At 44.0% G+C, this 27851-nt stretch overlaps 1 protein-coding gene across 1 annotated transcript in view; it reads right to left on the bottom strand.

The window, feature by feature from the left end:
- The window catches only part of LOC308161748 (FERM, ARHGEF and pleckstrin domain-containing protein 1), a gene marked incomplete at its 3' end in the record, with an annotated part of 44874 nt that extends 17351 nt beyond the window's left edge, over positions 1 to 27523 (bottom strand). The window contains exons 1-6 of the mRNA XM_080535810.1: positions 27353 to 27523; positions 2369 to 2473; positions 2200 to 2242; positions 1635 to 1713; positions 694 to 791; positions 29 to 143 (exon numbers count right to left, since the gene is read on the bottom strand). Of these exons, the coding sequence (XP_080391936.1) occupies positions 29 to 143; positions 694 to 791; positions 1635 to 1713; positions 2200 to 2242; positions 2369 to 2473; positions 27353 to 27520 (608 nt within the window). The 5' untranslated portion in view covers positions 27521 to 27523. The remainder of the gene's footprint in view (positions 1 to 28; positions 144 to 693; positions 792 to 1634; positions 1714 to 2199; positions 2243 to 2368; positions 2474 to 27352) is intronic.
- Positions 27524 to 27851: the final 328 nt, after the last annotated feature.

The raw sequence follows: 27851 nt of genomic DNA, 5'->3' as shown, positions 1-27851 counted from the left end.
CAGTTCTTGAGCAGCTACGAGCACTCACACATTCTTAGAGTGGAACTCCATGATCTTGTCCATCAGTGCCATCTGGTCAGGGATGTAGTTGTTGTTGAGGAGGTGCGATCGACTCTGGCTCTCCTCAAAGTCGCCAATCTCAGCTGGACAGGGACATGGGGAGGACAGAGGTAAGGTCAACATAGGCCGTGCACTTTTGCCAATCATGTATTGTACATTGCCCCACACATTACAGCTTGATAACATATCTGATTTGCATATGTCCCTGAATATAATAGATATGTACATGTGTATCCATAAAATAGAACAGAATAGATAGAATCAAATAGAGCTGATCCTCAACAGTTCCTCTTCCTGACTTTCATCACAGTGTGACAGTCCCCTGTGGTGGCAGATGGAGGATGAGGAACGGCTGGGTTTCAGAAGGCTCTGAGTGTTTCTGGGCCAGGTACTGACTGACATGTGAGCTTATTCCAAAGCAGTCTTCCCACAATACGTTTAGACAGAAGTCTGAAAGGTATCCATGGCAACACACAAATTCTCGATTTGCGCTGCTGGGCCGCATTTTTGTTTGACACAGTTTGAAGAGGGTTCCGCGTGAATAACATGTTGTGTTTTTCCTAGAAATGTAGTATCTGCTCTATTGATTCCCTGATCTAGTGGGCCACAGGGAAACAGTCATGGGAGACCTACACTGGATAATATGGGAGACCAGCAGGGCAGTGCTACTGTCATTGCAGGTCAGACGTCCACAGGCCAGGTCAAGCTTTATCTGCAGGGCAAAGAGGTACCTGGACGAGACAGAGCAAAACAGAACAGCTATGAATGGATTGAAAAGGACGTTTTTAGTAATCAACATAAAAACCTGTCCAACAACACCAGAACAACTTCAAACACTTGGAGATGATCCCAGCTAACCAACACCATCTATAATTCAACAGGTTATGAAAGGAAGAGAGCTACCTGGGGTCTGTCTATGTATTTGACACATAAGCACCACACCCAAAACTGACTGTTGTTGATTGAGTATTTTTTTAAATGATAATTGAATTATAGGAGATTAAAGAACACGTTATAGGTGTTTGTATGACAGCAAATGTATCTCAGGTTAAATATGAACAGTGAAGACATACTTCAGAGCCAAGGCATTGCCATACACCGAGAAAGAAATCAGAAAAATAATTTGTCTTATGGTAATCACTTGAGTGCTCCATTAGGAACATGAAGACATAAATTACATGACTGTAAGACATGAAATACATGACTGTGAGACATAAATTACATCACTGAAGAAGAAATAATAATCTGCCGCGAGGCTGAGACACATGACTCTTTCTGCATTAGCAGGCACTTTCTGCGACATCTGAGTCATTTCCACACACTCTGACCTGACCAGAAAATTACTTTAATTACTCTAATGGAACAGAAAAATATGTCTGCTGATAGCCTGCTGTGTAGAGTCAGTCTTATACAATGCCTCATTATCTGTACATGTACAGCACACAGTATCTCAATGTCAAGAGCCAGTCAGCTACACATTCTTATATCAAGCACTTGTGGAGGAGGACATCCTAGCAGAGCTGTCTAGATTGAATCTGTGAGAAGGTATGTTGCTTCCTGCTGTTGAGTCTTACCTTGTCAGTTCTTCCAGTAACTGTGCATGGTCAGGGGGAAAGAACTTCACCACAAATCGCAGGACAGTGTGCTTGGGCCCTGTAGGTGTGAGAGGACACAACAATTATGACAACAGCTAAATAAACAACATCTTACATACATTCTAAAGAGCCTATCTTGACATATTCTAATTCTCAAATTTGCTGTGACATGAATCTGAGTTCTGGGTGTTGCGTCACTCACTGACCAATGAGATCATAGCATAAGCCAATTGTTTGCTGTTCTTAACAACAACCCTTCATGGAAAACCAGCGATGTAAGTTTTATGACTCAATATGTGAAACTTAAATAACAGCGCCTCAGACTGAAGGAAAGATGGCCCTTGTCTGATTAAGTTTGGTCTTATGAGAGAGTGTTGAGACCACAAGTAAATTAATTCAACTGTGTGTCTCCTTTTCAATGTTTCCACATTTTGCTTAATACACTCTGCTCACACACCACTGGTGGGTTAGTTTAAGCTAATTTAGACACATTGACTTTCTCATAGACTGATAAATCTACATTGCCAGCTGTAAGGGCACTTACGTCGGAGTTGCTTCATTATGGGCTTTAGGAGGTCTAGCCAAACCTGTTAATAGAAGAAACACACATTTCCTTGAGTCTGCACAGATTGAAAAGATGTTTTAATTTAAAAGGCAAATACATTACAAAATAAAGAACGAGCCGAAGTTTGAGAATCTTTTTCAACACTCACCATCATCTTGTGGTGGTCTTGGAACTCCAAGCCGAAGTAGTCGCCCTCGATGAGGTTCAAGTGGGAACACACCAGGTCAAACAGCACCTTGCCCGACACTCTTTGCTGCAAAAAGACAGAAAAAGAGGTTAATAATAGTAATACATGATTTGATGCAGTAGTCATGGTAGCATACTACAGTAGTCAGATGTCATTATGAAATACACGCAAACTAAGACCATGGTACCAAAAAGGCTGAGACATTGTCCTTCTGGTTTCAAAGACCTATTCTGCGGACACTAAACTGGGAATCATCAAGGAGGATCATATGTGGATCATAGAAATTGGCACAACGGACCTGCAACAAACAATAGACGTTTCCAGTACTATTTAGTAGTCTGGTGCAAATGACTGCATGGTGGCTCCAAATAGATGGCATCCTTAGTTGACTAAGTCCAACTCCTCCTCCTCCTCCTCCTCCTCCTCCTCCTCCTCCTCCTCCTCCTTCCCACCAAGTCATTGCTCCCTCTCCCTCCCCCCAGTGCGAGGAGCAGACAGGGGGGCGTGTCTGTCGCTGGGACTTTGTTCTATGTTCCCACTGTCAGTCAGGGAACTGAGGGACTGACGATGGCCCAGCTCCCTTTGAAGCTGATACACTGGCAGCACTCACCTAGGAGGTCCATTCCTTCACTCAACTCTTTGAAGTGTGACTCATCTGGCTGTTTTTCCCAAACTAGTTCTTACCAGGGAGTTCCCAGGGAGGAACATACACAGGCGACACCAAGGCAACCCGAAAAGCCACCATGCCTTTTGAGAGAAAAACCTCCTCATTTAGAGGCACAAAGAGATGTCAGGGAGTGCAGTAAAAGCACATCTACTGGAAGTGTCCTCAGTAGACAGAAGCATGGCAGGTAGTTGGGGTGTTCAGCCAGATGGCATTCTTTTGACTGGTTTTCACCAGAGCAGAACATAGCACAGTCTCAGTATGTGAGTGTTTATGGGAGCAGTCCCACCCAGGCTAGGATAATGACCCTCACCTGCATCCAAGTCTGTTTCCACCCTTCTGTACCCAGCCAAATCAAATCAACTCAAAGTTTATTTATCAATTAAACAGAATACAGCTATAGTCAGTGCAATGAAATGCTTAGGGCAAGCTAGCTCCACAACAATGCAACAATCAACAAACAAACAATCAACAATGCAATATAATGATTAAAACATTTTTTTTAACATAAGGTGGCACATAAAATTGTGGTATTACCACGAAGAAAAATAAATTAAAAGTTTTTGCTCGATATTGAATTATTTATGTGGTGACTTCTATACCGTATGACATATAGCCTAAACAATCATTTAGACTTTACATCCTGATCACATCTTGACAAACTAAAACAGTTGGATAGCATAATATGATAGCTTAATAAGAAGCATCACATACTGCATTCGTAACAACTTGTCTTATGTCCTATAGCATGGGTCACTAATTACATTTGTCCAAGGGCCAGAATTCTTCGAAGCATACACTGTGGGGGCTGGACTTTGCATTGCTTTTATTTTATTTAGGCATAATTACAGCTGACAGATTTGATGACTTTGGCATTTCTAGGGAAGTCATTGAGTTTGTGCGTGTCCATTCACGATCAGTCCAGACGGTGAATTCTCCACTAATGCGAAGGATGGGATGCTGCTGGACGAAGCCGCGAGTCAAAGTGGCCTCCAGCGAAATGAAAGCTGCTCTCTGTGGAGCTGAAAGCCTGAGCACTTTTGGGTGGCTTGTCCCCAAGACTATGGCGCACTGAAGACGTTGGCTATGCAAATCAGCGTTCTCAAAGATGAACGCTATCAAGACATTGATGAGAGGAACCGACTGTCAAACCAATCTTTGGAGCACTGCTTGCGCATAAGCCTAATTTTAAGAAGCTTGATTTTAAGAAGTTAGTGTCAGAGGGGAGATGTCATTTCTCCCATTAACCAAATGTGATTGTATTTCTCCCATTAACCAAATGTATTTCAGACATCATGCCTCTTTTTTAACGCTCTCTTTCGGGGCCAGCTGTGAGAGAAGTAGGGTTGGGTACCGAAAACCGGTACCAATATGGTACCGGTACCTATACATCTGGTACCTACCGGACCGAATTGCAACAGAGATTTCGGTTACTAACTTCAGTACTTCTCACTCGCCCCCTGGTGCTCCGAAACAGACGTTACATGCAACAGTCAACCGCACGTGCCATCGCCCGTTAACGTTCCACTGATCAGTGCGTGTAGTGGTGGTGAGCTGAGCAGTTGTGTGACGAAGAGTGAAGAAGAGTGAGTGCATATATTGAAATTATTATATTATCCGAATCATATTATAATTATTATAATTATTATGATCATATTATCGTTCGAATTTCGAATTAACTTTCTCACTGGTCGCAGCAGTCAGTAACGTTGCCCTGCTAGCTAGCTAAGCTACCAAAAGCTCACCGTTACAATGCCGAAGGCAGATGAAAATGAAGCGTTCTAAAGTGTGGCTGTATTTCACCCGAATAAATAACAACAACGTGAAGTGCATAAAATGTTCAAAAGCATTTGTGTGTAAAGGGGGGAACATGTCGAACTTAATGAAACACTTGGGATAAATTTGAGAGTAGATGGGTGCACTATATTTGATAGCTTGCGCAACCCTTTGCAGGACATGGTTTGAGGTTAGCTACATTTGTAGCACATTGCCTGGTAGGCCCCAGGGCTCAACATAAAGGCAAACATAAAGTAAATTTTATGTTCGGACAAGTAGACTTCCTCCTGCACTTGCCCGACGGACAAGTCAAAACAAAGTTTTAAATCAATATGTATTAATATCCGCAAAAAAACTATTCCTCCTTCAGTTGTCAGATCGGAAAAGTAATAAATGTATTAACGAGCTATGCACTATTGCCGCTGTTCTGCCAATGTATGCTGCCTTGTCAAAAAAATCTAGTTGTCGGCTGAGTAGGGGTGCTGAGTAGGGGAGCATGGGGGATGTTGTCACACACTGTCTAACATTTACTGAGTGTGCACAATACATATAAATGTCATACCAAATGAAAGTCTTGGGCACATATTTTGTATTGATTATATCTTCATATCTTATTTCAGTATGGAGCTGTAGACCGTTAAATAGACAGTGTGCATTTGTGACAATTTGCCCCATCAGCAGATAAATTGTTACACTACGTCGGGCAAGTTGTCACATTGGATTATCAACAAATAAGAATACAACAAATTAATTGTGAATACTGATTATAATTTCAAATTCCAAAACCAAATTCAACTTAATTAAATAACAAAAAATTTAAACAATCATGCCTATAGAATCTGGCAAATCATGCCTTTGAATCAAAACATTAATGCTGGCAGAGCACACATTAATTAGGCCTAAGTGGCATGACCACTTTACTTTAAACTTTCAAATCGAGCGTTCTCTGGCGTGCACGGAGATCCACAGTAATTGTTGGAATTGGAATGTATTACTGGCTTGTAGTGTTTTAGTAGACAGACAGACAGACAGACAGACAGACAGACCCAAGCATGCACGCGTCATCATATTTGGACAAGTAACATGAGCTCCCGGACAAGTAAAAGATAAATTCACCTGGAAAAGCCATGTCAAGCCCTGGGCCCCTATCTACACCAACACATTAACTTATATCAATGGGATTTAAGTGTTGCAGTGAATTTGTAGTGAAACAAATCTAAATCCACACCACCCCAGCCAGCAACTGAAGCTTCCCTGCTCTGTCTCTGTCTCATCCCTCCACATTGAACTGTGCAGGGCAGATATCTACACACCACAGAGGGCCAGCTGTTTCCATAGGGTGAAGGGCCTTAGATGGGGGAGGCCACCAGCCAAACACCACCCACCTCACACACACTGCTGCCACAGCCAGCAGCAGCCTAGATCAGCAGTGTACCGCACCACAGAAAACCTGTCAGGTCAAAAAATATATATACTGAGACGAAATCTGACGTAGCTTGTGTTTTCTGCATCAAGTCCAAAGATACTCTGCATTACCTATTGCTCAATAACATGGGGGCAGAAAAGGGAACCAAGGGTATAGGATAAAGAGAGTGTTGTGGTCTCTCAGCAGCAGTAGTCTCATAGTGGGTCTCATTCAGTGCTTTAGTACAAAGCGGAGATGAACAGAGCTAAGCTGAGCCGAGCAGGGCTTGATTAAAAGCAGTGGCACGCTGGAGTAATAGCCCTGCCATCTCTGACCCCTGCCGCCGACACAATAAGAACCTCAGCCATTAATGAAGCATGTGAGTCACTGTGATTGATCACTGCCAAGTCTCAGTCTACCGAATGCGTGCACACACACACGCGCGCGCGCACGCACGCACGCACCCACAGACACAGACACAGACACAGACACAGACACAGACACAGACACACACACACACACACACAGACACACACAGACACACACACACACACACACACACACACACACACACACACACACACACCTCAAGCAATCAATCACATGTCAAACACATGATGTCTAGCCCCATCTCACCGTACAGCACCGTGCACTGTACTCTCTAGCAAAAAGGTCACAGTGTATCAGCAAATACCACGCTTGGCAGCTGACATTTCGTCCAGGATCTACAGTGCCGGGAGAATATCACACATGCTTCTGCCGTGGCCTCTATCTAAGAAGCATTTCAGATGGTTTCCACGGTAATGCTGGTATGGTGTCAGTCCTGATTCAGTCCTCTCTCAGTGCCAGGACAGAAGTCCAGGAAGCCTCAGTCTGGGTTGAACTTGTTTGAACATGGTCTCATAGGATCCTACAACTGTTTACATCTCTGAGCAGAGGCACGGAACTCCTCAGTACACTGACCTCTACAAGCTCCGGCTAACAGGAGAGGAGTAACTAGAGATGACAGCTCGTCTCCACACATGTCTGCTTGGGAGTACACGGCATGGTCAAATCTATCCCATTCGCCCACCCCCTTTCTCCTGTTGGTAAACTGCTGTCAGAGAGACCCTCCGTCTGGTCAGTTCTACACAGCTTGGAATTCCTCTCTCTCTCTCTCTCCAGTCCCAGTCTCCTACCCCCCAAGGGGGTACACATTGGTACGGTCCACTTCACCCACCACATTGAGCCAGCCCACTGCACAGTCAGCCCCCTCATGAGGGGTGTCAACACATTCCCTGTGCCCTAGGCTCATGCATGTAGAAGACAAAAGGAGTCGTGCCTGGTTAGACAGGAGAGGTATTAAGTAGGGCTGAAGTCTGGGCCTGCCAGAACCTGACCAAGCCAGTGTGTTAGCGCCAAGGCAGTGTGCCACACAGCACCAAAGCAACACAAATCACCACACTGGCATCTGGAAAACCAAGCCAGACTAAAAGCCAGACTGCACTAGCCACAGAGAATGAGACTAATATTCCTATGTGTCCTTCTTTATTTGGCTGGTCCTGGCCGAGCTAAGATCACAGGGCTGGTAACTTACTGCTGGCTACAGTAGCAGTCACATGCTTTCCCCTTCAGTGACTCCTCGTGGAGCCTTCATTGGAAACAGATGTGAAGAGGAGGGAGCTCTCTGTGCTTTCTCTCTTTGTTGTGATTACAATCGATACTGTAGGAATGTATCAGGAAATCAACATGCAGAATATCAAAGAGAAGTAGCATAGCATGACTACTTAGATTTGTATAAAGATCAAGTAGCAACGCGGGTCAAGTTCAAACCATCTGTCTTCCATGATTTCATGAGCATCAAATACATTCAGTAATGATATAATAAAATGATACCCATTGAATTGCAGAGGTGGAGTGATCCAAAATACCTTGGGGACTATGTGTGTGTGTGTGTGTGTGTGTGTGTGTGTGTGTGTGTGTGTATGTGTGTGTGTGTGTGTGTGTGTGTGTGTGTGTGTGTGTGTGTGTGTGTGTGCGCGTATGTACGTGTGTGTACGTGTGTGTGTGTGCGTGTGTGTGCGTGTGTGGACTGTAGGAGAAAGGTAGTTTCTTCATTGAGATTCGGGACATGTGAGTATCCAAGGTAACTCCACTGCAGCAGCAGTCTGACAATAGCAGAGGAATAGGAATCAGCACTGGTAATCCTGTCATCATTTCCCCCAAAATGCACACATTCTCACTGAGCAAGTGCGTGTGTGTGTGTGTGTGTGTGTGTGTGTGTGTGTGTGTGTGTGTGTGTGTGTGTGTGTGTGTGGACTGTAGGAGAAAGGTAGGACAGAGGTCAAGAATGATATGATGAGAGAGAGAGCGTGCGTGCGCTTGTGTGCATGTGTAAGAACAGTGTGCGTGCGCTCAGAAATGGGACAGCCAAGGCTTTAGTTTCATCACACAAACACTTCCACTTATGGGTTGTACTGTATATAAAGACACTCATTTACATCAGGAAAACTAGAAACTAACAGTGCATCTACTGCATCTACTTAGTGAAATATAATGCATGGGTATTTCACTTAAAATCAGGATCAGTGATTAGAACCCTGCTCTTCCCGCATACCACTCTGAGCCCAAACCACAAAATGAAAAAAGAACTGTAACATCAAAATGTAGCAAAAGTGGCGATTCTGCCGCCACAGCTGTCAAAGTCATTATGTCACAGTAAGCCCAAGCTCCTGGGCCTGAGAGGACAACCATGACAAGAATGTCCCCTGCAGTCAAAAGAGGCCTGGGTCTCAGAGATGGAGGTAGCTTGCTTTGATTATCCTCCTCCTACTCCTCCTCCTCCTCCAAGCCTCCCCTGACCAACCCTCTCAGTTCGCCTGCCTTCTAGTGCCTGAATGGCTTTAATGTGCTTGGAGTAGACAGATGGAAACCTATTGATTTGGCATATAGTATAATTAAGTGTCCTGTTGTGGCCATTGCTGTGCTGAATGGTAAACAGTGCAGCGCACTGTGCGGGGAGAGTCTCCCACTGTTAATCTGAGTGCTGCAAATCACCAAATTGATTTAACGGCCCTGGTTTGCACAGTGCAGAGTCTCTGCTCGGCCAACATATCACCATGGAGCAAACCAGAAGACTGGGGCAAGACATTTTGTACTAATTTGATGCACTTAACCATGACATTGTGTATGGATACCATGGAGCTCTTATATGCCTGACTCAGAGGATCATGGAAATAGACGGAGGGGCAGGGGATTTCGAAGGAAGTTGAAATAACCCGAAAAGACTGGCCCTCTTCTCCCCTTTCCTACCTCAATCCTTTTCAGCACATTTGAAATTCTGGCACCATGCTGGTTTTGCTCAAACTGCCAGCCGCAAATATTCCTAAAGCCAGGGATTATTGTCCCTCTGTGTAGGATTGCCTTGCTTTCAGGAAGGCACCACTCTTTCAGAAAGAAACGCTCTTACTGTTCTTCAGCTGGAGCGACTATGGGCAGACACAGTGACATCAAATACTATATACTGTAAAAATGACAATGACATTAGCATGACAATGCTGTTCATAATATATCCCTGCAGCATATGATCTGCCCCTAGATATAGCTAGGATTATTACTCTCAGTCTCACTGCTCTAGAGATAAGCATTCAAGGCCCTTATCAGATAAAGACAAGAACATCACTTAGTTGTGATAACAACATCTTATCTCTATGGTCTTGTCTTTGAAGTTTATGCCAGACATTTTGTTTTACGGCTGTCAGGACAAGCTCATCATATTACACTCCTTAAAAAAATCTAAATATGTATCTCCATCTACAAGTTTGTGTAACAAATGTTAAGACTACATTCCAACTGGGCTGCAGTGATGTAATGGAATTGGATGCAGTGTACGCCCCTCAATAGGAGACATTACACCTCCTCAGCTCATATTATGTCCTGTGTTTGCCTGTGTCACTGTAGGACGCACCACCAAGGGACCTACTTTGGCCAGGCTTTAAATACAGCACAGTAAGCTACTCATGTGAGCCAAGCCAATCAATAGGGTAATCAACAGATTAATTGACTGTAGCTCAACATCCTATAGCTGAATGAGCTGTTAAACATTGTGTGCATAAGCTGAATACAAATACTAAAATGGGAAGTTTAAGTAGGTTATATAGATCATATTTTGTGCCAGAATATTTTCCCACTCAAATGACCTCAGTTGACCTTCAAAACATTGTTGGGCAGGAGTTCAGCAATATCATGTTGGCATGGGCCCACAAAAGATAATATCTGTTCAGTCATACCAGAATATGAAGCTGTCGCGAAATCATACTGTAGTTAGCCTATGCGGAGCCAACCAAGTACAGTGCCAATATGCCAATCAGTGGCCACAGATTCACCCTGAGGGCATGTGAGGAAACGGTGGCTTTTGTTAATCACACAGACTGAAATGCCAGGGCCCAGGTCACAGCCAAGGGAAGGCAATAACAGAATGGCAACCGTAAGTGATCTGTTCATTCCAGCCACTATCAGCTCTCTGCAGACATAGGTCCATATAGACCAGGGACATGTGGTCAGGGGAGGCAGAGCCTAGAAACTAGCTGTTACCAAAATAGCTGTTGCGAAAAGTAAATAATACAAATAAATATTACGATTTTCCCACTGATTTGTGATTTCAATAATGATTTCAATATAATTTCCCGCTGCAAATACAGGAAGAGACGAGAGGTGCGGCAGAGACAAGCTCAGCTTCACCTCAGAAACTGGATGGAGCGCAAGCACTAGGGGCGGCAGCTATCACGTCTGCCTCACTGAGGGGCATGTAGAGCCCACATAATTGACCCACTCTCTCCCTTCATGTTAGCTAGCTCCAGCAAAAAAATTCCAGCGCTACAAAAATTGAAGGTTTTATATCTAACCTAAAACAATCTCAAAATTGGACTTTCAATCAAAACAGGGAGTGATAAACAATGGAAGACCAATGCCTGAGCTTAAGGAACTACTACTTCAAACGAAAGGACAGGAAATAACACTTGTTTCAAATGGAGTGGTGCTGCAACTCGTCCTGGCTGTCAACACGTAGCTAGCCATAGCACTGTAGCTAATTCGTAAGTTACCTGTATGCATGCGCAAAGAATGCTCATATGAAATATGAAACATACGGTTGCCAATAGTATTGTGCAAGCTTCCAATTGAATGGTGAATTTAAGCTACCTCTATCGGGTTCATATGTGTAAATCTGGCTCTGATATTAGCCAGTGCTCACCACATGTCACTGATATAGACACACTGTGAAGTGAAGCTGAGGAGGGAGAAGGCACGAACAGGCCTGCCCTTTAACTGAGGGTAGGAGGATATAAAAAAAAAAGCAGAGCCTGAATTACATGTAGGAAGGTATTTAGGTATTCATGCAAAGAAAGGGTGGGAAAGAAACTAAAGCCACCAAAGTCCACTGAAGCTCAGAGCTAACCAGCCACACCTATATGCCTGAAGCACAGAATCCAACCAAAACATGCCAAAACAGGCTTGTATCATTCAACTCTCGCAAACAATGACCCCCCCCCCCCCCCCCCAGAGTCACGAACTTTGACTAATCTGTGTAATCCGGAAAAGCATGTGTGGCCTCTGTGAGAATGAGAGAGTCATATTGTACACATTACAGATTATCACCAGAGTATTTAAGGAGCAGAGGAACATCTGCTGTATTAGAAGCCTGCGTGTTGTTTCAGATAGATCAAAGTCTGGCCAGGTATTCTCTATGGCTCAGACTCAGAGATGGCTGCATCAGATAAGAAACAGATGGCACATAATTCTTCTGAAAAAAATAAACACCAAAGTATGTTAATTAAGTGCATGTAAATGTGGTCTTATCTGTAAAAACAACAGCGTGGCAATATATTGGATCAAACATGCTTATGTGCAGCACCAGGAATATCCAGGGGTGTGTGTGTGTGTGTGTGTGTGTGTGTGTGTGCATGCGTGTGTGTGTGTGTGTGCGTTATGCAGACACATTATATTTGTAAGAGTGTTCATTGGTATTAATATGCAGAGAGTGTAGGTCAGCAAATCCACAGAGCTAAACACAATGTTAATCATGCTAACTACGAATGAAAGGTAAAGATCCTGCAAATTCCACAGAGAAATTCAAGGGATATCAGTGTTGATATGCCCTACAACATCAGCACGTGGGAAGTGATAGCCACACAAATGTGTGTGCAGTAAACCAATGTGTAACTGCCACACTGCCTGAGAGAGGCCTCCCCTCAACTGACAACACCTTGCTAATGACCTAACACTGAGGGAGCCAGCCCCTGTCTGTTTGGGGAATAGAGTGCCAGGAACAGAGAATGGCTTTGACACAGACACAGAGGCACCTCACACCCAGCCTGCTGAGGCTGCCCAGTGCACAGTGTCTGGGGTGGGTCCTACTAGGGTGCAGGGGGCTGTGGTGGGGGGTGACCCAGGTTGGGACGGGACACTCTCCAGACACCGCAGGGGTGAGAAGGGGCACCGGTGGTGCCGCTCTGTGGCCCTTTGCTTTACCCATAATCCCGCTGGTAATAAATGATGACAGCCACAGATGCTCCTCTTGTGGTGAGACCAATCAATGTGTCTCCTCCAGATTAGCCTAAACTACTTAACCTTCAGCACAACAAATCCACCGTCACTCCATAGTCCTGGAAGGGAATGAGGGTTTGAGTTTTACTGTACGTGTTGGTGAGTGACTTCACAGGGTTTGTCTAATATAATAATAATAGAGAGTTGGATAAAATGCTGCAATCACAAATAATCAGGTGGTAAAATTGTTTGCAAAATAGCCAAATAGAATATCAACAAAGACAACAGCTTAAACTACATGGTTGTTTTGAGGGATGAATCAATAAGTCATTATAACCCCGTAAGCATTTCTACATTCATCACTTTCCTCCAATTATTAAAACAATGATTTAGGCTAAGCCTGCCAATAAGAACAGTATGCTGTAAATCCCCAGTCAGTCAGTCCAAATAGAATTGATCTTGGAGAAGCAGATGCAGAGCCTGAGGTCCACTTCCTCTGTACAGGGATTAAGGTCAACAGCCAAGAAATAATTTCCTGTTTCTGACAAGCAGCAGTGTAGTGTGATAAGTACAGCTAAAATAGCAATTCAGACCCATGGATGGTCCATTTAGACTAGCCCTGTGATCCCAATGGCTTTGCGAAGGTGACATCAATCACTCCTCCGATGGAACGTCAAGGATTTATTTAACCCGCTCATACGATAATACAGTATTATACAGAAATCATAGGTTCATCAGGTTTTTGAAGCAAAGATTCTCTCAGTAGGTTTCGCAATGGACAAGTATCTCATTTTTTAAGACTACAGCATTGCAGATGATCCACAGCCTGAAGGTACAGTCTTTCTCTGAATAATTCAATGAGAGCTATAATAGTCAGTGATTGGAGAGCTGGCCTGGTAGTGTGTTCCCTCTCTTAATTAAATCCACCGATTAAGGATCAGTAAGGCCAGTGGTCCTGGAGCAGCAGTGACTGACACGTACAGACACAGACATAATGGCTGCATGATCCACACCATCATGATGGTTTTGGTGGGAGGCATCTTTTGTCCTCAGTCTGGTAGAGTATGAGCTTGTGCTGCAGTCCCAAATGTCAGCCTAACCTGCTTACCATCCCCCGTGGCATCATTCTGCATAAAAAACTGTGGTGTAAAATCAGCAGCAGCACATTTCAATAGTGTGACACAGTGGGCGCTGCCCTAAGGTGAATATCTCATATTTAGTGCTGCCATAAGAGATTGTGAAGCGAAAACACACAGAGTGCCCTGCAGATATGAGGGGCTGGTGTTCCTTCCCTGGCTGCAGGCCCCTCCATCCAACAGGAATGTAGGTCTTTGTGACCACAGAATACAAATTCTGCACCCTAGGAGGAGGAGAGGGAGCCGGTAACCATAGCAACTTAAAAAGGGGACTAATTCTTAATCCCTTAATAAAAGTGGAACCGTTCGAGACGGGAGAATGTTGATAGCATGCTAAATAGTTTTTGGTTCAGTAACACAGAAGAAGTAGTTTGAGAGATCATTATCTTAACACAAAACAATGCGATTTGGAGTACAGTATTGTCTTTTGTGCTCTACAGGGACTACTAATGTGTATAACCTTAATATTTACCATACCACCATTCAAAACCACCAGCTGGTAACACTGTGACCTCCCTGTGGAAAGCACTTCATCAAGCATCTTTCACTTCACCCGAGACTCCTCTAGAAATGAGAAGTGGGCTGGGTCCTGGATCCTAATAGCCTTGGACCTCGGATGGGGCCTGACAGGCTGAACTCAGTCCAAGGGTTCACACAATTCAGGTCTGTGCTCTGGAGAGCAGCCAAGACACCCCACTATGCTGTGTGTGAGTGGCTTTAGAGGACTGAAGAGAACAGGGGCCTCTGAGACAGAGACACCCCCACCAACCATTCTGGCTGGATCAACAACAGCCCTCTTGGCTGAAGGAGATTTATCAGAAATGGATCTAGTTGGGACTGTCATCACATCGTTGTAGGCTTAAGCCCCCTTCAGTGAACCTAAATGAAGGATATAGAGCAGTAATCTGCCAGTCATTGATCAGAGTGGAGAGTAGTAATGAATCGTGGTGAGAGGTGGTCAGGGATAAGCTCTACTCCCCTGGGTTCCTGGAGTCTAACCAAGATAACATGGAAGAAGAAGTGCATGGACAACTTAACTCAGACACTAAGGAGGAACCAGTTATAGTAATACCGATGCTAATGTTGACTAACCCAATCTATGCGTAAACACTTGTTTACAACAACTCCTGGTAAAAGACGTCAATTGAGACTCAGTATGAATGAAAGCTTGAACACATCGTGCCATTCATCTGAAATGGGTCTTAATGTAATTAGACGAGGGAAGTCACATGAAATCCTCTTCCAATTAAATGCAAAATCACAAGACTTCTGTCATCGATATCCACTTATAGTATGGACCATGACAGACCCTGTATGCCTTATGCCTCCAAGCTAGCAATATCATCTCACTAAAAGTAAATAGGTAAATAACATGTATTGATTGACCTTTAATTAAGGGGATAATCAACGGAGGATTTTTTCGACTATGAAATTCACCCTAACTGTATTGACAAAGCAGAATCAATTTCATAGAGATAGATAACTACACTATCTTTTGTGAAGGTAAAACATCTTGAGAATGTATCTTTAAAAATATTAAATATGGTAATTTATGTCAACACTACATATGGTTAATACTTCTATTCATTCTTCAAGATGGACTGACAAAGCAGACAAGCAGGCTGATTTCTGAAGAAACACCAATAGAAAACAGGCAACACGCTGGCAGAGCTGGCTCCAGTGTTGGCAGTGGCAGTGACAGAGGAGTGAAAGCAGCCATTTGTCACTGTTGTGATAGTTTAGAAAACCTGAAATGCCCAGTTGCCCACAACAAACCAGTCCTGCTGAGTCTATGAAAGGAGAAATCCCCTGGGACAGACCCTTTGATATCAATTAGGAGACATTCCCACATTGAGGTCGCATTGACAGGGCTTTGATTCATCCAGTGCTGCACTTCCAGTCATCATTCTCCAATAGAGACAGACACTCAAAGCCTGAACAGAAGGAATGTTCCGGGGTCTGAAACAATGGAGTCCAAACATACCTTACAGAAAATTCACAGAGAGGAGAAAAACAAGACAACCCAGGGAAACTGTGCGGCGATGTGAACTATTGGGTGTTCCAGGCCAAATGAAACCTTGTGTTTTACCATTCATGGTTTGATGTGATTAGTTCCTCTCAGAGGCTTATGCAACACTATTTTCTTTAATTGGGAGAGCACTGCTGTCACGTCAATATCCGCCGTGCCGGGTTGAGCACAGCTGGGGCTGCCGTTCACTCTCTCTCTCTCTCTCGGTCTGTCCCCCAAATTCAATTACAGCGCGATAGCAGTGGGACATAGTGAGAGTGGAAGGCCTAGGTAGAGCTGCAAGGAATGTTGCAATGAAAGTCAAACACATTATGATAGTGACATCATAGCAGGCATACTGCCCAGGGCTCAGGTGCTCGGTACCAGGGGAAGGCTTCCATTTAGACAGTAAGCACAGCAGAGCAAGCTTCTTTTTCGAGACAAGGACATTGTGTGGATATTTCAGGGATGAGGGCATTTTCCAGTCCTCATGTGAGTGCAAGGTTTTTGACATGAGTTCCGGAGTGTCGCGGGTAGAGAAGCAGATAATTTGCATTTAATGCTGCTGAACATACCGAAACAGGGTTGTATGGGCATGGTAGAATGCCTTTAGATTCAAATCTGAGTGGTATTTTCAGCCCAAAAAACTTCAATGGCATGTTTTGGGGACCCCCAGAGACCTATATTAACTTGTTGTCCCTTCAAGGACAGGACAGCTGAGTCTATCTACTACCAGTGGGATGGGTACAATAAGGCACCCAGAGGAACAGTAATGCCGGTGATTTCATGCAGCACGTCCCCTTTGACATATTAATTAGCCTTCGGAATATCAATGAGAAATTCATAATTCATAGAACAGGAGCAGTGTAGCTGTGAGGCACCCTGGTACGGTCTCCCAGAGGCTCCAGCCAGGGTGAATTCAGACTAGAGCAGGCTAGCGAAGGCTAATGGCACAGCATCCACACCCATCAACATTTCACCTACAGTGTGTATTATTGCTGATGCTGCTATTGACTGACTGACTGACTCCCCTCTGCCATTCAGTGGGATGCTAGTTCAAATACAGGCTAATGAAAGAATGTGAATGCAATCATCAAGGGGGTAAATGGAATGGAATAATGTATGTATGCACCAGATGCAAGAGCTGAACTGGAAGATAGAGAATCCTCCATCAAACATCTGCAGGTAAAATCTACAAAGAGATTCAGGATCCTGCCTTTGTGGATGGACAGCCATATTGTCAGCCATATTGACAGACAGACAGACAGACAGAGACAGACGCCCTCAGTGGCAGAGCCAAAGAAATACTGGAAGGTTCTGCAACGACAACCACTTCTGTTTCCATAGGAACAGATTCATAAAGCCATCAGTTCACCCAATGCCCCTGTCCACAGGGAGGAACCAATAGAATGTTGAATCTCTATATACCATCACCAGTACCAGCGGAATACACACTGCTATCCGTCAGTATCTATCACCCTAGGGTATTCCAATAACAGCATGCTATTACATGGCAAATGTATTTGAATGTAAAGAATGCAGCAGTACTAGATATTCCACCAACGGCTTGTTTACAAGGGCAAGTCTGTTGGCTTATCAAAAGTCTTTATGTGGCCCCAGTGTATGGGACTTTAACACCATCACTTGTGTTTTACTGCCTTTTGGAGGCCTGTTATGTTGCTTTATTGCAATGATGGCAGATCTATGCGCGATGGATAAAATGCTGCTGTACTCCGGCAGCTTCAAAATGCTCAAGGCAGTGAATAAATCTACAGCTCCAATCACTTCATAAATACACACAGCATGGCAAAACTGACATGATGGAAATATTTGCCATCCCAAACATCAATCAATCAATCAATCCCTCACACTCTCAAATAGAACCCCCCCGCCCAGCGCCCCCCCCCCCCCCCCCCCCCCCCCAAAAGGATTCATATCAGGGAAGGCTGACAGAAGAAATGTAACGAGTGATCCTCAAAGAAGTCACATGGTGCCACCGACTGCACACATCAATATCGCAGAGGGGTAGAGTAATGTGATTTCCTCACACTGTTCAGAGATGTTTCCTCAATAAGAGAGACATGGAGACTGATAACGGACAAGATAACAATCTCACAATTTCCACTGAGGAAAGAATCTGTGCAGTGTGTGTAAAAAAAAAAGAAGAGCATCCAGGTAAGACGCAAGGCTTGGTGGTCCTGGGTGACATTTGGACCAGTTGACAACCCTCCAAGACCCAATGACATTACAAGGCGAGAGGGAGGAAGACTGCTCTACATGGGAAAAATATCCCCCACATCCGTCTGTGGGATTTCAATTTCATGGCTTGAGAATGGCAACCGTGGCAACAGTTCAGAGTTCATCTATGGAAAGAATGAGGCAATACGGCTGGCGTATATATTAATATCTTAGACGTCTGTAAAGTGAACATTTACAGTAAAGAAAACCTAATATTTAAAGAATATCATCATTTTCTGTAATACTATGCAGCTAAATCATAGGCATCCACTCAGTAGTAAAGCATTGGGAAAGACCCTCATCTTTATTTATGAGTCTGCTACAATACAGCAGGCCTTTCTTTGATAAGATACCCCACGTTGCCCCTCAAATCCCCTCGTTTATTTTCATGATGACAGAGAGCACCTCCCCCCTGTGCCCTCGCCACACTGAGGACAATGGCATCTTTCACTGAAACTGGGTCAATCAACCCTGAAACGAGGAAGGGTTAATAATCTCGAAGAAAGTATTGCCGACCGTACCTTCAGTCAAAGCAATCAAATACAAAAGTGGTACACACAAGGAGCATGCTGAGTCTCCTGAATATGTTAGGCGTAATTAGTGTGCCACATATCCACATGCTAGCACAGCACAGCACACTGTACTGCACTCACATTAAAGCCCTGCATCAAGAGCCCCCCCCGCCCCCCCCATCTTTGAAGGAAATGGTAGCGGAGATCAGTGGAAGACAGAACTCTGCAGCACAGCAACCAACACAGGCTGAGACACACCACCACCCCCACCCCCCTCCTTTCCCTCCTTCCCTACACCTCCTGCTTCTGGGTGCGTAGCCATGGCAACCCACAGACGACAGACAGTCAATCCACAATCTAATGTGGCCCCTCTCCAACAAGCTCATATAGCAATTAAATGCATGCGCACGTATATGCAGAACAACATGACGATCACAAACGACCACCCTTACTATCTAATCGACTGCATGTTTGATGCCAGGGAGAAGGAGCAGGGTGCTGCTGCAGAGTGGAGGTAATGCTGAATGACAGGGGGTGGGGAGGGACCCTGACAAATACATTTCCAAGGTGGCACATTCTCAGAGAGTAATCACAGATGAGCACGACTGGCACGAAGCAGTGCCAGACGAATTGGGATGTAGCTGAAGTTCGTACAGTCTAGACAGAATTCTGTTTTGCCTGCACTTTAACAGTGCATAATTGAAACCCATACGAATATGAGTTACAGAGAGGCATCTCAAACATCATGATTGGAACCCCATGGCATCCCTCTCCTGCGTCTCACCCTCCCTCCCTCGCTCCCTCCCTCGCTCCCTCCCTCCTCTTTATAGTGATGCCTGGCTAATCAACTGTTCTCTACAGACACAACACTCTAGTCTAGACTCTAGACAACATGACAAATGAAAATCATAGGGACATGCTGTAGCTTCAGACTGTCTTTAACAATCCCTTCATTCAGAATGCTCTACTGCTGAGCTACAGTCACCCTGGGGGAGAGGTTGCCATGGCCACAGTCCTATGTGAAGCATCTCTTAAGTCTAAGCTGCTGGTCGGTCTATCTGTGACAGTTTTGGTTTGGAGTATTAACATTCTCCTCTCACTCCCCTATAATACATCCAAAAATAAAAACACACTCAAATGTGTATTCATCAGGGAAGGTTTAAGAGTCACACACCACACTCCTGATTGAATAAATAGAAGAATAGAAGAAGTAATTTCAGAGAAAAGGAGTGAGACATTAAAACAGGGTAAGAGACCTCATTTCCAAACTATAAAGCTAGGTAATAGGATTCATGGTTACGGGTTAAGGCATCGCGCCAGTGCCATCCCTTCATAGGAGGATTTCCTGGGTGCTGCTAGGGCGAGCAATCAAATCCCATTCATCATGCTCGGCCAATGACATGTCATCAGAAAATGTCACCGTCAAACGATGCTCTATCAATGCCATCCATCCATTACAGTCTATTCTCCCCTGAGTGGCTCCGCTGAGCGGCTTCTGAACCAGACAGAGTTCTCCACCACTGGTCACAGCTAAAACAGGATTTCCTTACATTTACAATTTTGGCATTTACGCAAACGCCCTTATTCCAAAGCGATTTACAACGAATACATTTGACTAAGTAAGTGAATCATCTATCCAACACAGTCCTAGTAGGAAAAAGCAATCTAAGCTCAATCTAGGGACCATTGTCAGTTGTCGTGCTAGAAGAAGGACGATTTATTTTTTCTCACAGAGCAAAACGCAGAGACTAGGGTTCTTTATTCTGAGTACTGCATTCCTTACATGGAATCCACCTGTCTTACACAACATGAACTTCCCCAACATGAAACAGGACACGCTGGGGGTCTTCACTGGTCAGTGACACGACGGTGGCGACATGGCGTCTTGAATGATCCATTACGCATTCCTCTCACTGAGAGGAGACAAGGATGGGAAAAAGGAAAAGGGAAATCCCAATGGTTTGGCCATGCACTCTGTGAGCAGTTAAGTTCTGCCCCCCTGACGTCATCATGGTCAGTCAGACTGCGGCCCTATTGGATCTGCCAGGACCAGCCCTCAAAGAACTCCTTCATCATGTTTCCACTCATTAAGTCACTCAGGACCTCATTACCATTCATCTGACAACAAGGCACGTTAGAGCTGCTTGATGCCCTTAATTACTTCCCATTCCAATGACTGATTGTGTGCAATGTGAAAAGAATGAGTATGGTGGTGGGCCTTTTGGACCGGTTATGGTCCCCGTCCTATGAAAGACAGGTCATGGCTGTGTGATATTGCCCCAAGAGCTTGGGTGGTCCTTCTTACTCTGGTGTATTTTACTGTATTTTGGGGGGTTGTGGCTAAATCTATTTGCAGATTTACGACTGTGGGGTACCCATACTGATGAAACCTGATATAGTGGAAAACTGAAGAGTTGTAGCTACTAGCTAGCCTACATGAACTGAAATCTACTCAAACTGACTAATATAACAGGGTAATGCGTCAGTGCTGCTTAAAAAGGTCAGATATTTGACACGAGACATGAGAAATAGGGAAGACAATCTAGCTTTTGTAATGTAAACACATCAAATCACTGGATAATAATCTCCAGGATTTCCGTCACATGGGTAGAAGTATCTGTTCAATGCATTTCCTCCTCAGTGACAAATCTAAAAACGGTCCAGATGAAAAAGCAGAAGAACCTTTGGAGAAGCCATTGGAAATATAATCCATTTTGCAGCAGTGGACAGTGGGGTCAGCCTCTTGGAGTGAGATGAACAGCCCCTCCATTACACAAGACCCGTAGCAAAAATCACTGCGACTGAATGAGTTACTATAGCCTCTGACCTGCTCCATTAGTAGACCAGGGCCCATATCCCTGGGCCTCCGTCACCATACACGTGTTTGCTGTATTGCTAAAAATACCCAAGAGTCTAGATAGAAACCACACTGCAGTACAACCCTATCCGTTTTCAATGATTACTCCTTGTGGAAAGAACAAGTACTGTCCAAGAGGATAATGGTATGATATTAGAGGATGATAATATCAACTAGATAGAAACAAAGCTATAGGGGTACACATACTATTTACATCCCAGCATGCATAGCACACAACAACCCGTAATCTTAATCTTTCTTAACCCACTGATCTAAGCATTGTTGCGGAGCAGAAGCCAGGGTTAGACAGGATTGTGTGTGTCTGTTCACAGGATTAGTAGCAGGCTACAGCAGTGAGCCTCTCTACCTCTTAGTGTGATTAGGATAGGACCTTCATATAACATGCTGCTGATGTATAATGCATTAGTGAAAATGAGCTTGTGCCGTATTAACATCAAAACAATTTGCACTTGGTGTGATCCTGGTGTCTTAGGAGCAGGGGTAATCACACTCAGTCTGAATGAGACCACGGGGAGAAACTGTGTGGTTCATGCCGCCAAAAACCAAAAAAGAAAAAGGTGACCAAAACGCTGAACTAGAACTTTAGACTAGACTTTATCGTTAAATAATTTAGGGCTTTTTTTAACAAACAGATCTTGTCCAGAGGCAGAACAGTGTGCCTAATGGATTTAATATTATATTTTAATATTTGGGGGCTTGTCTCACATTAGGGAGGGAGGAGAGAGAAGGTAAGTCACAGACACGCATGCATGCATGCACGCGGAGAGAGGGAAGCCGAACGTCCCACATTAGGCTGCCATCCTGTTCTTCTTCTTCAGTGACATACCAGTAATGTTTGGGCGATAGGTAGGGATTAATGGGGTGTTTCCTTTATCCAGACGAATGAGCATGATGCCCTGTCCCTCCCCTACAAACAGTCACCTCTCCATCCTCATTGCCATTCCTTTTCCCATTCCCATCCCCCAACTACATGCTACCCTAGAACACAGAAAAACAACCATTTGCACCTTCACACTCTCTTACATCTATCAGCAGACACCAGAATCTCCAGAAAGACACACAAATTGGCATGATGTTCCGTTTAAACATCTTATAGCTTGTCATGTAACTATTAACTGGTTTAGAAAACAATAAAACCTGCAACAGCCAGCTTGGTATGTTGACCCACTGTTGTGTGTGTGCCATTCAGGTCTGATTCCAAGTGCATTTAAGACTATTTTAGACTAAAAGCCGTGTGAAGAACCAGACACTGGGGAGGGACAGTTTAGTTCACAGCCAGTACACTAAGTAGGCCACAGCCGGTTATGTGACCCAGAAGACCAGCACAGACGACCCCTTTTTGTGTCCTTACAATCCGATAACAGACCGACCAGGTGGAAGTTTATACCTCGTCAATAGCAGGAACATACAGCATGCCGTATCAGTTACAGGGGTGTTTTTACTGCCCGAGAACATGAAATATACACTTCTTCTCACCCTAGCCTGTCACAATCAATGTTATTCACCGATTTAACTATAACTACCTGAACTCAATGCTCCTGTAATGGGATACACAATCCTGAATATTCAATTGTCTTATCAGGGTGGTTTCAAACCACCGATATTTGGCCAATGGGAATCGTTTCCTCAACCTCTGGAGCTACTCTAATGGATAGAAAATTAAGCTAAGCCCACAGATACAGTGATCATTTGCCTTTATTACTGTAGTAACAATATCCATCACCTCTGAATCCAAGCATAGTTTGCATTTCATTTGCACAGTCCTCTTCGTTTTCAAGCTCAGAATGATATAGACCAACAGGCAGAGTCAATTATGGGATGACATGGGGAGGGGATGGCAGGTAGTTATTGATGCAATTAAGGGCCTCACACTGCCGGCCCAAGGCAACGTTGTCGCAGCAACTGCTGCCAAGACATCAACGCTGAAGGAGAGTGAATGCCCAGTCTTGATTAACAGGATGCTAGTAGCCATAACACATCTATCAACGAACGTGGCTAAAGGCAGGGGTCCTGGATGTCAAGCTTTTCATTACCATCACTGTTTCTACGTCACCATGGGAACAGAAATGTCTTCCCTACACGTTATCCTCTGGGGAAAAGTATTCTATATAGTACAGCATCTAACTCCACATCTTAGGCTCACACGTCACACCTACACACTAGTTTGTTCCAAGGATACTACTAGGGAGACATTGTAGTGAGAAGCCTTATTCAAGAGCATTGCCTACTTTTGACAAGCACTAGTAACCCAGTGATCTCACCATCAACACATTCAACAGATATAAAAGGCACACTTGACTCAGCAACAACTGGATGATAATGTGTCCTTCCAAAGATACATTAACAACCGACATAACACATCTATCAACATGGCTAAAGGCAGGGGTCCTGGATGTCAAGCTTTTCATTACCATCACTGTTTCTACGTCGCCATGGGAACAGAAATGTCTTCCCTACACGTTATCCACTGGGGTAAAGTATTCTACTCTACAAAGGCGATACACTGGGCATTGATACAGACTAGATGCGCACAGAACAGCATCTCAAAAATAACTCTTCATAGCACCCAAAAAATCATGAGGTAAATAACCTTTTACATTTTGTTTACACAAAAGACTACAATACCCATTTTTTTCAGGCAAAATATGAAACAATGATTTTGGAGAATGGACTCCATTATAGGACACCGCCAAGCAAAACATTTTACAGTACCATGAGCATAGACATCTCTCCACCCAGAGCTGAGGCAATTGAAAAGATTGAATCTGTGTTCAATTGAGCATTCGGAATAGCTTTATGTTAGCAGGCCTTCCCCATCTCTCTCATGTGCCGGTGTTCTCAGTTTGCATGAGCCAAGCATCCCTGCAGCAGTCATAACACACAGTTAGAACTCCCAGTCACTTCAGCTCAGCTAAATCAACATGACATTTTTGTGTCTACAATAACGCTAGCCTAAAAAAAAAGGCCAGGTCAAATGCATGTATTAGCTAATTAAGTACTAGTAACTAAGTACGACTCATTAGCTGACTGTACTGCATTATAGAAATAATTCACACGGAGCTTGTGTTCACCCCTTTACAGTGTAGAATAATGCTGTAAGCATCAAACCTACATTCCATTACTCAAGATGGCATCATTCCTACGCAACACTCGGAGCCTCGACCGACAGACATCAGTACAGACATAGATCAATAGCCTACATCCTCCAATTTTTACTGACATTTTAGGTTTCCAATGAAGAAACACACCTCTCGTGGTCTGGGGTGGTCCAATGGTCTAGCACCACGGTCTACAGTGCACACGTGCCCATGTCGGCATGGGTTCGAATCCGGCCCATGCCCTGCTGACATGCCCTCTCTCCCTTTTTCTCCTTACTTTCCTGTCTGTCTTTACTGTATCTGTCCAATAAAATGAAAAATATGAGTTTAAGAAAAGTTAAAGAAAAAAAAGAAACACACCTCTCCATGCAGATTCTCCACTCTTTAGTTAACCTGAGTACAGTTGTCAACAGTCTGATGTATGGGCCTTGGAGTTATATTATATATAGGAGGAATGTTAGACCAAGATGAGGCTATTTCAATTGGTTACACAAGGTTCATGTGGAGCTCCAGGCACTGTGTGACTTGAGGCTCACAGCTACAAGCTGGGAAGAAGTGAAAGAGCTCCTAATTAGTAACAGTGACTTAAAAAAAAAAATATATATATATATATATACAGTATATATTGGTCTTTGACACATCAAATGAGAGAGTGAATGTAGCTGTTAGGCAATGAGACTTAAATCATGTTACTCAAATTCTATTTAAGTGTCAGTTCTCAGTGGAAAGTAGAGCACTTGGGAGCAGCAGCGCTACACACATTAGCACTCCTGAAACGGCTGCTTTAAGGTCCAATCCTGAGGGCCTTCCCAGGAAGTCTCCTTGCATGCTGTGGGAACAAGACGTTACCCACAGCAGTTGGGAGCCTGCCAATTGTTCTCTGCAGAGTCAAACACTTCCATACTGTAGTGCCCACGCCGTCAGTCACAAAGGTCCGTTTCAAGCATCTTTTTACTACGAGGTTCCATTCACACACACGGCTCCTCTTGTCTTATCTATTCCCCCCCCCCCCCCCCCCCCTCCCCCATCACCGCTTCTTCCCTCTCTTCACCATCTACCCATCTTGCTCAGTCGTTCCAAGCCGGAAGAGCTGTGGTCAGAGGATATTGCTAGTTCTCCCATTCTCAGGGAAATAACAGTCCTATTCCTGACTCCACCCTGTATTTCAAGTGCTAAATCAGGGTTATAGAGTATACCTTACTGAAATGCCGCAAGGTCAGAGGAATGCTTTGAAAAAAAGATAGTGGTGTGCAGTAATCTGTTTTTGAACGTTTCAACATGGCACTATGATTTGCTTACATGATATCTGCAAAATATCTATATATAATCTGCTAAAGTTGAAGTTTACTGGTAACTGGTAAAGCTAACTAGGCTTACTATACTGTGACTAACATATAACTGGACATGAGAAACATTGTCAATCTACTAAAGGTTTCCTCAAGCATGACATATATTCATATCATTTTCACAAAGCTTTCCATTACCCAATGTGATATCACAGAAACATATTGCAGCTCTCAGAACATCAGTCATTTATTATCAAGCAGATTCAATTCCACATGAAATGAGGCAATCTCATAGCATGACCATTTGGAGGTATAATTTTATGCAAAAATGTGTCACTCCATTGACAGGCTCACGAAGCAGGCAATATCAAGCTGCTACAATCTGAAAGCTAATCTTTAATATCCAGTGTGGTTGCCTATAGGTCAATAATCAAGTGCAATTCATCATGGCAGATCTGCCCATTCAAGGACATCAAAACCCATCCCTTCTCTAACTATAATAGTACAGCATCTAACTCCACATCTTAAGGCCAATGCACACGGCCCCGATTTTGTCGCACCGCCAAATTCGATTCCATTGTTTTGAATGAGACAATGCACACGGCGTGCGATGCGATATTATCGCACGACAACATTCGATTCTCCATTCACACCAATTGAAATAATTCAAAGAATTGAGAATCGAATGTTGTCGTGCGACAAAATCGCACGCCGTGTGCATTGGTCTTTAGGCTCACACCTACACACCAGTTTGTTCCAAGGATGATACTACTAGGGAGACATTGTAGTGATTAGCCTTATTCAAGAGCAGTGCCTACTTTTGACAAGCACTAGTAACCGAGTGATCTCACCATCAACACATTCAACAGATATAAAAGGCACACTTGACTCAGCAACAACTGGATGATAATGTGTCCTTCCAAAGATACATTAACATATCTATAATGTGCTTTATAAGTAGAATTTGGGGCTGATCAGACTGGACTCATTCATGTATTGAGCACCTTGACATTTATTCAGTTGCCATGCCAACCTGTTACCCTTAACAACAGACTGCTGTCGATTCTTGAACAGACTGTTTTAATGTCGACGGTATGACAAAAAAGGGCTTTTGCACACCTGTATTCTCTTTGATAGGTGCTTAGAAAAGAACAGACTGAGTAGAAAAAAAGAGTCTGTCTCTGCTTGCAATAGTAGTAATACGCTTATAGATGCAACGTTTCAGTCAGAGACCCTTGTCAGACAAACATGTCAAAGGTATAAACGGTTGACTGGCTAACAACTTATATATGACAGCTAGTATTCTGTAAATAAACCTTTGAAACATAACAACAACAACAACAACAACAACAAAGACAAAAAAGTGCATCTGGAGCATAAGGAGCGAATCAAACACAGTATTGCGCTTAAAGCAGAACTCACCGAGACGTCAAAGACCTCCTCTGTGGTGTCGAGCATGCGGACCCTGACTGTAATGTGTCGTCCAGGGGGCATGGTGGGGGGCCGGTGGCCGGGGTCCAGGGTACTGATGCCCAGGGTCTCCTGGGCACCGAGACGCTGGGCAGCTGATCTGGGCTCTGGCTCCACCATGGTGCTCTGCTCCACTACCGTCCAGCCTGGAGGAAAGACAGGACATGCGTCAGGCACATACACATTATGCACACATACACACCCAACACAAGCACACACACATCCAACACACACACCTCCTACACGAAGACACACACACACACACACACACACACACATACACACACACACACACACAGCTTGCCTCTCTTTTCAGATAGCCTAATGCATTTCAGGTAATGTCTGTCAACTACTCATTGTTCGATGTGAACATTATAATGACAGGAGGGGACCTTGTCTCCTCTTCAAAAAACCAATAGAGGAGAGGTGGGTGGATTACATAAAGGCAGGA

The sequence above is a fragment of the Nansenia antarctica genome (assembly GCF_963989245.1).
Source record: "Nansenia antarctica genome assembly, chromosome: 7".
Lineage (NCBI taxonomy): Eukaryota > Metazoa > Chordata > Actinopteri > Argentiniformes > Microstomatidae > Nansenia > Nansenia antarctica.
This window is presented reverse-complemented; position numbering and strand designations above follow the sequence as displayed.